Here is a 13,843-nt window from a genome sequence, read left to right on the forward strand (position 1 = left end):
CTGCCCCTCCACCACCTGCAGCACCTCCGGACCTCCTTTCCCATCTGCCGCAACACCCGTACCTGCCCCTACCCTACCCATGGTGCCTGCGGTCCCCTACCCAACCCCCGGCACACCCATCCCACAGCACCTCCGGAACCCTTCACCCATCCACAACATCCCCACACCTGCCCCTCTCCCACCCGTGGCACCCCTGCCCCTCCCCCACCTGCAGTGCCTCCGGACCCCTCCCCCATCTGCATCCCCCACTCCTCTGCCCCTCCCCCACGCGCAGCACCTCCCGAACCTTCCCCATCCGGGCCCCACCCCCACTTCTGCCTCCCCTCCACCCGCAGCATCTACAGACACCATCCGCAGTCCCCCCCGCACCCGCTACATTCTGTACATCGTGCCCTGCAGGTGCTGTTCACGCCGTCGCAAGGGGCTGCGCCTCCTTCACCATCGCATGCCCTTTCATTGTGCAATATTTAACCACTAACAAAGGAATGCAGGTAATACTCCATATAATACAAATATTAAACCCCAGAAAGGCATGCAAGGGTTAAGGGGGCGTAGCCCCTTGCGACGGTGTGAAGAGCGCCCGTAGGGCGCGATGAAGCACCTAGTATATTATAATGACGGACCTGCTGGACACTGTCAGCACTGCAGACTCCTAAAGTAAGCTACTAGTATCAAGAAGATAGAAAAAAAAAAAAACACCACAGGTAGGTGGTATACAATTATGGATGGACGAGCGACTGCCGACACAGAGGTAGCTACAGCCGTGGACTACCGTACTGCGTCTGCTGCTAATATAGACTGGATGATAATGATATAAAAATATATATATATATATCACTACTGCAGCCGGACAGGTATATATTATATAATTAATGACGGACCTGCTGGACACTGTCAGCAGAATGCGTTTATAGAATAAAAACACCACACGACGAGTGTTTAACTTTTTCAGGCAGACAATCACAATATACTGGTGGTCAGACAGTGGTCACTGGTCAGTCACACTGGCAGTGGCACTCTGGCAGCAAAAGTGTGCACTGTTAAATAATATGTACTCCTGCTACTGCTCCCCAGTCTCCCCCACAATTAAGCTGTGTGAGCAGTGAGCACTCAGCACAGTCAGATATACATAGATGATGCAGCACACTGAGGCTGAGCACAGATATGGTATACTGTTACTGTGTCACTGTGTATCTTTTTTTTCAGGCAGAGAACGGATTATATTAAATAATAATATAATAAAACTGCACTGGTGGTCACTGGTCAGTCACTAGTAAACTCTGCACTCTCTGAGTACTCCTAAGCTCCAGTAAATCAAGTGTCTCACTCTCACTCTCTCTCTTCTAATCTAAATGGAGAGGAAGCCAGCCACGTCCTCTCCCTATGAATCTCAATGCACGTGTGAAAATGGCGGCGACGCGCGGCTCCTTATATAGAATCCGAGTCTCGCGATAGAATCTGAGCCTCGCGAGAATCCGACAGCGGGATGATGACGTTCGGGTGCGCTCGGGTTAGCCGAGCAAGGCGGGAAGATCCGAGTCTGCCTCGGATCCGTGTAAAAAGGCTGAAGTTCGGGGGGGTTCGGATTCCGAGGAACCGAACCCGCTCATCACTAGTTTTGTGTTTTGGTTTTGGATTCGGTTCCGCGGCCGTGTTTTGGATTCGGAAGCGTTTTGGCAAAACCTCACCGAAAATTTTTTGTCGGATTCGGGTGTGTTTTGGATTCGGGTGTTTTAAAAAAAAAAACAAACCTAAAAAACAGCTTAAATCATAGAATTTGGGGGTCATTTTGATCCCATAGTATTATTAACCACAATAACCATAATTTCCACTCATTTCCAGTCTATTCTGAACACCTCACACCTCACAATATTATTTTTAGTCCTAAAATTTGCACCGAGGTTGCTGGATGGCTAAGCTAAGCGACACAAGTGGCCCAGTGGCGGAACTAGCGAGCGGTGGGCCCAGGTGCGACAAAATGCTTTGCCCCCCCCCCCACATCCCCCCCCCCCCACATCCCATCCAAGTCCACCCCCTCACCCCTGGAGAGGATCTGGTGAGGGGGACCTGCTCAGGGCCAGAGAAATGGATACCTAGCAACAGTGCCGTAACTAGACATTTTAGCACTGTGTGCAAGAAATGGCATCGGAGCCCCACCCCTGCATGCAAAACAGGGGCAGTGCGCGCCGTAGGTGCGCGCAAAAATACATAGTGGCGTGGCTTCGTGGGGAAGGGGTGTGGCCACAAAATAATACCAATTCATAAAACGGCGCACAGTAGTCTCCATTCTTCAAATTACGCCGCACAGTAGCACCACTACACCAGGTAGAGACCCTTTTACACCTTACAGCGGACAGATTCCTCGTTTTACACATTACGGCAGACAGCGTCCCCTTTTTACACATTACGGCAGACAGCGTCCCCCTTTTTACACATTACGGCAGACAGCGTCCCCCTTTTTACACATTACGGCAGACAGCGTGCACTTTTTACACATAACGGCAGACAGCGTCCCCTTTTTACACATAACGGCAGACAGCGTGCCCTTGTTACACATAGCGGCAGACAGCGTACACTTTTTACACATAACGGCAGACAGCGTACACTTTTTACACATAACGGCAGACAGCGTCCCCTTTTTACACATTACGGCAGACAGCGTGCCCTTGTTACGCATTACGGCAGACAGCGTCCCCCTTTTTACACATTACGGCAGGCAGATTCCCCCTTTTTACACATAGCGGCAGGCAGATTCCCCATTTTTACACATAGCGGCAGGCAGTCCCCCCTTTTTACACATTGCGGCAGGCAGATTCCCCCTTTTTACACATTGGAGCAGGCAGATTCCCCCTTTTTACACATTGCAGCAGGCAGATTCCCCCTTTTTACACATTGCGGCAGGCAGATTCCCCCTTTTTACACATTGCGGCAGGCAGATTCCCCCTTTTTACACATTGGAGCAGGCAGATTCCCCCTTTTTACACATTGCGGCAGGCAGATTCCCCCTTTTTACACATTGCGGCAGGCAGATTCCCCCTTTTTACACCTTGCGGCAGGCAGATTCCCCAGTTTTACACATTGCGGCAGGCAGATTCCCCCTTTTTACACATAGCGGCAGGCAGTCCCCCATTTTTACACATAGCGGCAGGCAGTCCCCCATTTTTACACATAGCGGCAGGCAGTCCCCCATTTTTACACATAGCGGCAGGCAGTCCCCCAGTTTTACACATAGCGGCAGGCAGTCCCCCATTTTTACACATAGCGGCAGGCAGTCCCCCATTTTTACACATAGCGGCAGGCAGTCCCAACAAAGAAAGAAAGAGAAAGAAAGAAAGAAAGAAAGAAAGAAAGAAAGAAGAATTATACTTACCCTCTCCGCTGGCTCAGGCTCCTCGGTGCAGCGTCAGACGATTCCCGGGCTGGAGAGAAGGAGGAGGAGGGAGGTGAAGGAGGGAGCCGCAGCAGCACTTTGTTACTGGTGGAGGCGCTGCTGCTGCTGCCCCTCTGCTTCACTATAGGCTGTTCTCGGAAGACAGCCTATAGTGAAGTAGAGGGGCAGCAGCAGCAGCGCCTCCACCAGTAACAAAGCGCTGCTGTGGCTCCCTCTTTCACCTCCCTCCTCCTCCTTCCCCCGTCCGTGCCGCTGCTCCTCTCCTCTCTGGGCGGCTGTGCGCTGCGGGCAGCGGTTGCCCGCAGCGCACAGCAACATGTAATGAGTCAGTTTGACTCATTACATGCTTGGGCCCTGGACAGAGGCGGGCCCCAGTGCAACGCACTGCTTGCACTGCCGGTAGTTCCGCCTCTGAAGTGGCCGACACAAACACCTGGCCCATCTAGGAGTGGCACTGCAGTGTCAGGCAGGATGGCACTTCAAAAAAATAGTCCCCAAACAGCACATGATGCAAAGAAAAAAAGAGGCGCACCAAGGTCGCTGTGTGACTAAGATAAGCGACACAAGTGGCCGACACAAACACCTGGCCCATCTAGGAGTGGCACTGCAGTGTCAGGCAGGATGGCACTTCAAAAAAATTGTCCCCAAACAGCACATGATGCAAAGAAAAAAAGAGGCGCACCAAAGTCGCTGTGTGACTAAGATAAGCGACACAAGTGGCCGACGCAAACACCTGGCACATCTAGGAGTGGCACTGCAGTGTCAGGCAGGATGGCACTTCAAAAAAATTGTCCTCAAACAGCACATGATGCAAAGAAAAAAAGAGGCGCACCAAGGTCGCTGTGTGACTAAGATAAGCGACACAAGTGGCCGACACAAACACCTGACCCATCTAGGAGTGGCACTGCAGTGTCAGACAGGATGGCACTTCAAAAAAATAGTCCCCAAACAGCACATGATGCAAAGAAAAAAAGAGGCGCACCAAGGTCGCTGTGTGACTAAGCTAAGCGACACAAGTGGCCGACACGAACACCTGGCCCATCTAGGAGTGGCACTGCAGTGTCAGACAGGATGGCACTTCAAAAAAATTGTCCCCAAACAGCACATGATGCAAAGAAAAAAAGAGGCGCACCAAGGTCGCTGTGTGACTAAGCTAGTATACTTGACGACACAGAGGTAGGTAGAGCAGTGGCCTACTGTACCGTAATGCTATATATTATATACTGGTGGTCAGCAAACTGTGCAAAACTAAAATTCACCACAGGTATGGATGGATAGTATACTTGACGACACAGAGGTAGGTACAGCAGTGGCCTTCCGTACCGTACTGCTATATATACTGGTGGTCACTGTGTCAGCAAACTGCAAATTTAAAATGCACCACAGGTATAGAATGTAGATGGATAGTATACTTAATGACGACACAGAGGTAGGTACAGCAGTGGCCTTCCGTACCATACTGCTATATATAGTATACTGGTGGTCACTGTGTCAGCAAACTGCAAAACTAAAATGCACCACAGGTATAGAATGTAGATGGATAGTATACTTAATGACGACACAGAGGTAGGTACAGCAGTGGCCTTCCGTACCGTACTGCTATATATAGTATACTGGTGGTCACTGTGTCAGCAAACTGCAAAACTAAAATGCACCACAGGTATAGAATGTAGATGGATAGTATACTTAATGACGACACAGAGGTAGGTACAGCAGTGGCCTTCCGTACCGTACTGCTATATATAGTATACTGGTGGTCACAGTGTCAGCAAACTGCAAAACTAAAATGCACCACAGGTATAGAATGTAGATGGATAGTATACTTAATGACGACACAGAGGTAGGTACAGCAGTGGCCTTCCGTACCGTACTGCTATATATAGTATACTGGTGGTCACTGTGTCAGCAAACTGCAAAACTAAAATGCACCACAGGTATAGAATGTAGATGGATAGTATACTTAATGACGACACAGAGGTAGGTACAGCAGTGGCCTTCCGTACCGTACTGCTATATATAGTATACTGGTGGTCACTGTGTCAGCAAACTGCAAAACTAAAATGCACCACAGGTATAGAATGTAGATGGATAGTATACTTAATGATGACACAGAGGTAGGTACAGCAGTGGCCTTCCGTACCGTACTGCTATATATAGTATACTGGTGGTCACTGTGTCAGCAAACTGCAAAACTAAAATGCACCACAGGTATAGAATGTAGATGGATAGTATACTTAATGACGACACAGAGGTAGGTACAGCAGTGGCCTTCCGTACCGTACTGCTATATATAGTATACTGGTGGTCACTGTGTCAGCAAACTGCAAAACTAAAATGCACCACAGGTATAGAATGTAGATGGATAGTATACTTAATGACGACACAGAGGTAGGTACAGCAGTGGCCATCCGTACCGTACTGCTATATATAGTATACTGGTGGTCACTGTGTCAGCAAACTGCAAAACTAAAATGCACCACAGGTATAGAATGTAGATGGATAGTATACTTAATGACAACACAGAGGTAGGTACAGCAGTGGCCTTCCGTACCGTACTGCTATATATAGTATACTGGTGGTCACTGTGTCAGCAAACTGCAAAACTAAAATGCACCACAGGTATAGAATGTAGATGGATAGTATACTTAATGATGACACAGAGGTAGGTACAGCAGTGGCCTTCCGTACCGTACTGCTATATATAGTATACTGGTGGTCACTGTGTCAGCAAACTGCAAAACTAAAATGCACCACAGGTATAGAATGTAGATGGATAGTATACTTAATGATGACACAGAGGTAGGTACAGCAGTGGCCTTCCGTACCGTACTGCTATATATACTGGTGGTCACTGTGTCAGCAAACTGCAAAACTAAAATGCACCACAGGTATAGAATGTAGATGGATAGTGTACTTAATGATGACACAGAGGTAGGTACAGCAGTGGCCTTCCGTACCGTACTGCTATATATAGTATACTGGTGGTCACTGTGTCAGCAAACTGCAAAACTAAAATGCACCACAGGTATAGAATGTAGATGGATAGTATACTTAATGACGACACAGAGGTAGGTACAGCAGTGGCCTTCCGTACCGTACTGCTATATATAGTATACTGGTGGTCACTGTGTCAGCAAACTGCAAAACTAAAATGCACCACAGGTATAGAATGTAGATGGATAGTATACTTAATGACGACACAGAGGTAGGTACAGCAGTGGCCTTCCGTACCGTACTGCTATATATAGTATACTGGTGGTCACTGTGTCAGCAAACTGCAAAACTAAAATGCACCACAGGTATAGAATGTAGATGGATAGTATACTTAATGACGACACAGAGGTAGGTACAGCAGTGGCCTTACGTACCGTACTGCTATATATAGTATACTGGTGGTCACTGTGTCAGCAAACTGCAAAACTAAAATGCACCACAGGTATAGAATGTAGATGGATAGTATACTTAATGACGACACAGAGGTAGGTACAGCAGTGGCCTTCCGTACCGTACTGCTATATATAGTATACTGGTGGTCACTGTGTCAGCAAACTGCAAAACTAAAATGCACCACAGGTATAGAATGTAGATGGATACTAGTATACTTAATGACAACACAGAGGTAGGTACAGCAGTGGCCTACTGTACCGTAATGCTATATATTATATACTGGTGGTCACTGGTCAGCAAAACTCTGTACTGTACTCCTCCTATATAATATTATACTGGTGGTCCCCAGTCCCCACAATAAAGCAGCACACTGAGCACAGATATGGAGTGTTTTTCAGGCAGACAACGTATACTGGTGGTCACTGTCAGCAAAACTCTGCACTGTACTCCTGCTATATAATACAGCTGCTCCCCAGTCCCCACAATTAAGCAGTGTGAGCACAGATATATGCAGCACACTGAGCACAGATATCCAGTGTTTTTCAGGCAGACAACGTATTACTGGTGGTCACTGTCAGCAAAACTCTGCACTGTACTCCTCCTATATACAGCTGCTCCCCAGTCCCCACAATTAAGTAATAAGCAAGCACAAAATATTTGCAATGCATCAACATAAACGGAGAGGACGCCAGCCACATCCTCTCCCTAACATTTCCAATGCACGAGTGAAAATGGCGGCGACGCGCGGCTGCTTATATAGAATCCGAATCTCGCGAGAATCCGACAGCGGGTTGATGACGTTCGGGCGCGCTCGGGTTACCCGAGCCATACGGGAGAATCCGAGTATGGCTCGGACCCGTGTAAAAAGGGTGAAGTTTGGGGGGGTTCGGTTTCCGAGAAACCGAACCCGCTCATCACTAATACAATTAGGGACTATTATAGGGCATAAAATTAACAACTGCTGCAGAGAAGTGTCTCTCTATAAGCATTGGGATGGGGCTTCTTCAAAATGTTGCTATGGGGCCCACAAAGTTCTGGCTACTCCCCTGTATGCAATGTATCCTGTCTTCATATGACGCCCAGTTCAGTCTTTCTTGTAGCTCTATACAGGAAATAGCACATAAGGCTGTAGTGTATTAACCTGAGTCTCATCCCCCCCTGCTTATGAGAACACAGAGTCTCTATTCATGTGGACTAGGCCGCACACCTAACTGTAAGTTGCTGTTTGGTTGCTTTATATTCAAAGCACTGACTGCTATTGGTATTCATCCAATCTCTCATGAGTTTGAGCTTAATATAAACGTAGGACTTGTTCATCCAACGCTTTAAAAGTCTAGAGAAAATATCCTAAGCTCTCGTCCACCCAAACTTGAAGGGAAATCACAACTGATGGAAGAGTTTGTTTGAACAGAAAATAAATTTGTCGAAGGGCAGCGAGGCAGCAGTTCACCTTGTGTTTGAGTTAAAGCCTCTTGGGGATTTCGTCTTGGAACGACTTGGGTTGAACTTTGAGAAATTTTTGCAGTCCAGAGACGCAGATACCAAGATTACAGTTTGTCTCAACCATTAGGGATTTAGGAGGCAGGTTAGTCAACATGAAGCTGTTGTTCGTTGCACTAGTCTGGAGCATTTTGGGGTCCACTGGCTGGGCCCAAAAGTCTCAGGGGAAAATTATCAGCACAGGCCTGCGACACACGGCCCAAAAGACCGGCAACTCTAGTGTTGTGGAAGCCAAAACTTCACCCGCAACTCAGAAAGTTCTTCAGCGAAACTCGCCCAGGCAGAGGAAAGTGACGGTGCCTGCAGCTGGCAGTCTCTTGGTTGCAGGTAAGTTGTTTGCTTTATGTGGTTATAGTAATATACACTACAAATCTGCGAAACGTGGACACTTTGCATAAACATTTTTTTTTCTACAGTCAATGCATACTGTGGACTGACATTATTATATTGTGGAATATGCTCCTTCCAGGGGGAAGATTTACTAAATCTTCTAGAAATAAAAAAAGTGAAGGTGTTGCCTATAGCAACCAGATTTTAGCTGTTATTTCTTTATTGCATTCTAGAAAATGAGAGACAAGGGGCAAAATGTAATAGCCTGCGAGACCGTCTTTTTAAAGCACAAATTGATTGCCGCTTTAAAAGTACAGGCATTCTCATACGCAACGAGTTTTAAACCGTCGAAGGGTTCAATGAACAGCAATTTTCTCAGGAGATCAGCAAAATCCAACATATTGAAAATCCCAACAATCATTTTTGAATCAGCAAATTGAGATTTTCCAATATATTGGATTTTGCCGATCACCCAGACGTCTGCAGAATATGGAATTGCCCTGATAGATACCAGATGTATAAGCCCTCAGGGGGACATGTACTAAGCAGTGATAAAAGTGGAGAAGCGAGCCAGTGGAGAAGTTGCCCATGGCAACCAATCAGAATTGACATAACATTTATAATTTGCATACTATAAACGTATACAGAGCATCTGATTGGTTGCCATGGGCAACTTCTCCACTGGCTCACTTCTCCACTTTTATCACTGCTTAGTACATGTCCCCCTTAAAAATCCTTAAATAGGGCACATTTTTCTTTTAAGATAAAAGTAGCCCCATCATTTTTAAAGCAGAGTTCTAAAATCCATTGTACATCCTGGAGATGTGGTAATATGGTGCAGCTGGAAACATGGGGCGAAAATAAATGATGAGGAACTTAAATGACAACAACCAATCAGATTCTAGATGTCATTTTCCTAGTGCTGGTTTGAAAATGAAAGCAAACATTTGATTGGTTTCCATAGGTTACAGCATATTTAGACTCCTAGTACTATTTTATTAGAAAAAAAGCCCCCATATGTTTTACTAGTTACTACAAACAAGCAGCCATGTGTTCTGTATTTATGTAACATTTAGAATGATTTAATAGATTAATCCTGTCTACAGAACTTTTCTGCTCCCAGTTTAGGCAGTTTTTTATATTTTCAGCTGTTTCTGAAGATCAGCTCCCAACGTTTGGGGCTAACCCATCACTGACCGGGGAAACGTAATGAAGCTGTATTTCAGCAGCATCTGGAGAACGGGAGGGCGCCTGTTTCTGTATAAAGCACGAATAGTCAGACTTTCCTGCATGTTTATATGTTACTTAGTACACCATAGTTTTTCCATTTGTTTTATAACCGTAGTAATGTCTCATGAGGTAAATAATTGATGTCAATGCTTTTATGTTTTATTTATAACAAGATGCGATTTGGACCAAGTTAATTCCATTGAAAAATCAGGAGCTGAGCAGTGTGTTCCAAATGGAGTTTATTATATGGAGGAGGTATAGGGGTATAGCCATAAAGCGGTGAAAAGAGTGGAGTAGTGAGCCAGTGCAGAAGTTGCCCATGGCAACCAATCAGTGTTGAGGTAACATTTATAAAGTGCATTCTTTAAAATTATATGTAGCAGCTGATTGGTTGCCATGGACAACTTCTCCACTGGCTTACTTCTACAGTCTTTTCACTGCTTCATGAATAGACCCCAGAATCTAATTGGATTGCACACTACCTCTGTGCTCCACTTCTACCCTTTAGTAGGTTTGATAATGTTATAGGACTGCAGCGGACGGAGCTGCAGACAGAAATCACAGAGAAAGTGTCACGGTGTCCATTTTCCCGGTGATTTGTGCATGTGTAGTATAGATGTATTATCGTGAATGAGGTGTGGTGGACACCATGTTTCCGGAGACCTGACCACATGCAGTACACACTGGCACAAAGCCAGAGTCTACAGCGCCGCCTCTGCAGCCAGAGAGAAGGGGCACACACGGAACCTGCACACAGGCCCCCTCCTCTTCTAATCATCTCCTGAGCGAACTGTACTGTATGTGGAATCGGACACCAAGGGATAGCCTTCTAAAGAGGCTCATTTTATGGCTTGTGCTAGGTAAATGATAGCTAAAGCTAATGAGTTACTATGGGCAACATCTCCACTTTTTTCCTTTAGAAGGTTTGCTACAGCCTATACTATAGATTATAGTGTTAAATATTAAGACTGTATTCCATACAGTATTCAATGTATAAAAAGACCACTGTGTACATTAATATCCAGGGTCGGTACTAGATGCTTCTACCGTTCCACCAGACACCTGCACTTACTCCAATGTTCCGCAGGAACATTCCGTGGGAGATTGACGATTGCATTTGGAAACCCCCTATTAGAAATACTGCATTTGTCACTGGCAGTGGCACTGTCTCTGGTATCTCCATGTCACTGGCCTGCTGCCTGGGTCATCGCAGTGATTCGCTATTACACTTATATACTCAATGACCCCATAACATGTAGATAATAAGTGATGTGTAGGGTCTAGGACACATGACCGGTAATTGAGGACATTATGTGTTACACATGAGGCAATGTTTAGGCATCTGTACCCCATATGGCTGGAAATTAGGGAGTTCTTTGTGTAATATAAGGCTGTGCATGGGGTTGTCTCTATGTCATACATACTTAGGGGTATCTCTGTACAGAATTTGAGTTGAAATAGAGGCTTTATAACTAATACCCTAAGTGACACTCTAAGAGCTTACAATAAGATGATGGAGAAGAACAGGGAGGATGGCTGGCTGGTAATTGGGAGTAATTGTAGGCAATCTCTGTGCAAGATGCTGACAATCTGTATAACATATCATTGGAAATTCATCATTATCTCTGAAATACATGGCCGGCCTGGGGATATGTCTGGATATGGCTGGTAATGGGATTATCCCTGTGCAGTATACAGCTGGTAGTAGGGACAAAGCAATGCATTGAGGCCCCTATACACCCATTAATAATAACCAATTTAAAAAACTAAAAACAAAAACATGCCCCTCCTGCTGCCCTGCACCATCTTTCCCCATACTTCCATACAGTGAGCGGATGCCAGCACTCTGATTGGTGGGTAGCTAATTTTTGTAATTTGATGTAGGAAGAGGTAAAACTACAAATGAGTATACTGTATGTAAACATACCTAGGCTAGGAATATGAATAATAGGCATCTAATTAATTTGTTTAGAGGACAAGACTCGCTAAGAAAAATAATAATTTGCTATATATGAGAATGTTGGTCATTTGTTGAGTTGGAAACTGGTGGCCACTTGCTGGTTTGAAAAGTGATGGTCATTTGCTGGGTAGGAGAATGGTGGTAATTTTGTTGATTTGAGAATGATGGGATTCTGCTGGGTTTGAGTTGGTGGGCATTTGTTAGTTTGGGGGAATGGAGAAAGAAGAGCAATTGGTGGATTGGAGAAATGTGGTCATCTTCTGTGATGGAGTATGTAGGTGATTTGCTGTGCTGGAAAATTGTGGCCATTTGGTGGATATGAGAATGGTGGTAATTTGTTGGGCAAAATATTGCAGGACATTTGCTGGATTGGAGAATGGTAGCCATTTACTTGATTGGAAATTGGCGGTCGTTTGCTGGATTCGAGTTTTGGGGGCATTTTATGGGTTGAAGAAGGTGGGTATTTGTTGGGTAGGAGAAACATGGGCATTTAGGGGTTGGAGAATGGTGGGCATTTGCTGGGTTGGAGATAGATGAGAATTTAGTGGGTTGCAGAGTGATCGATATTTGCTGGATTGGAGAATAATGCTTATCTTTTGGGTTGGAGAATGGTGTTCATTTGTTGGGTTGGAGAAATCAGTAATATTTTGGGTAAAATAATGGTGGTCATTTGCTGGGTAAGAACATGGAGATCATATGTTGGGTAAGGGAATGGAGATCATTTGTTGGGTAAGAGAATAGAGATCATATGTTGGGTAAGAGCACAGAGATCATATTTTGGGTAAGAGCACGGAGATCATATGTTGGGTAAGAGCAAGGAGATTATATGTTGGGTAAGAGCAAGTAGATCATATGTTGGGTAAGAGCAAGGAGATCATATGTTGGGTAAGACCATGGAGATCATATGTTGGGTAAGAGCATGGATATTATATGTTGGGTAAGAGCACAGATATCATATGTTGGGTAAGAGCACAGAGGTCATATGTTGGGTAAGAGCACAGAGGTCATATGTTGGGTAAGAGCAAGTAGATCATATGTTGGGTAAGAGCAAGGAGATCATATGTTGGGTAAGAGCACAGAGATCATATGTTGGGTAAGAGCATGGAGATCATATGTTGGTTAAGAGCATGGAGATCATATGTTGGGTAAGAGCACAGATATCATACATTGGGTAAGAGCACGGAGATCATATGTTGGGTAAGAGCACAGAGGTCATATGTTGGGAAAGAGCACGGAGATCATATGTTGGGTAAGAGCATGGAGATAATATGTTGGGCAAGAGCACAAAGATCATATGTTGGGTAAGAGCACAGAGATCATATGTTGGGTAAGAGCATGGAGATCATATGTTGGGTAAGAGCACAGAGATCATATGTTGGGTAAGACCATGGAGATCATATGTTGGCTAAGAGAACAGAGATCATATGTTGGGTAAGAGCATGGAGATCATATGTTGGGTAGGAGCACGGAGATCATATGTTGGGTAAGAGCACGGAGATCATATGTTGGGTAAGAGCATGGAGATCATATGTTGGGTAAGAGCACAGAGATCATATGTTGGGTAAGAGCATGGAGATCATATGATGGGCATGGAGATCATATGTTGGATAAGAGCATGGAGATCATATGATGGGCATGGAGATCATATGTTGGTTAAGAGCATGGAGATCATATGTTGGGTAAGAGCACAGATATCATACATTGGGTAAGAGCACGGAGATCATATGTTGGGTAAGAGCACAGAGGTCATATGTTGGGAAAGAGCACGGAGATCATATGTTGGGTAAGAGCACAGAGGTCATATGTTGGGAAAGAGCACGGAGATCATATGTTGGGTAAGAGCATGGAGATAATATGTTGGGCAAGAGCACAAAGATCATATGTTGGGTAAGAGCACAGAGATCATATGTTGGGTAAGAGCATGGAGATCATATGTTGGGTAAGAGCACAGAGATCATATGTTGGGTAAGACCATGGAGATCATATGTTGGGTAGGAGCACGGAGATCATATGTTGGGTAAGAGCACGGAGATCATATGTTGGGT

General features: G+C 45.3%; 1 protein-coding gene across 2 annotated transcripts in view; it reads left to right on the forward strand.

The window, feature by feature from the left end:
• The window catches only part of LOC134948383 (extracellular matrix protein 2-like), a 237,975-nt gene that overhangs the window by 122,907 nt on the left and 101,225 nt on the right, over nucleotides 1-13,843 (forward strand). The window contains exon 1 of one of the 2 annotated variants that reach the window (XM_063936315.1): nucleotides 8,082-8,605. The exons of the other annotated variant lie outside the window; for it this stretch is intronic. Within the exon in view, the coding sequence (XP_063792385.1) occupies nucleotides 8,374-8,605 (232 nt within the window). The 5' untranslated portion in view covers nucleotides 8,082-8,373. Of the gene's footprint in view, nucleotides 1-8,081; nucleotides 8,606-13,843 lie in introns of those variants that run through there. 2 annotated transcript variants of the gene reach the window in all.

This window comes from Pseudophryne corroboree, chromosome 8, assembly GCF_028390025.1.
Source record: "Pseudophryne corroboree isolate aPseCor3 chromosome 8, aPseCor3.hap2, whole genome shotgun sequence".
Taxonomy (NCBI): domain Eukaryota; kingdom Metazoa; phylum Chordata; class Amphibia; order Anura; family Myobatrachidae; genus Pseudophryne; species Pseudophryne corroboree.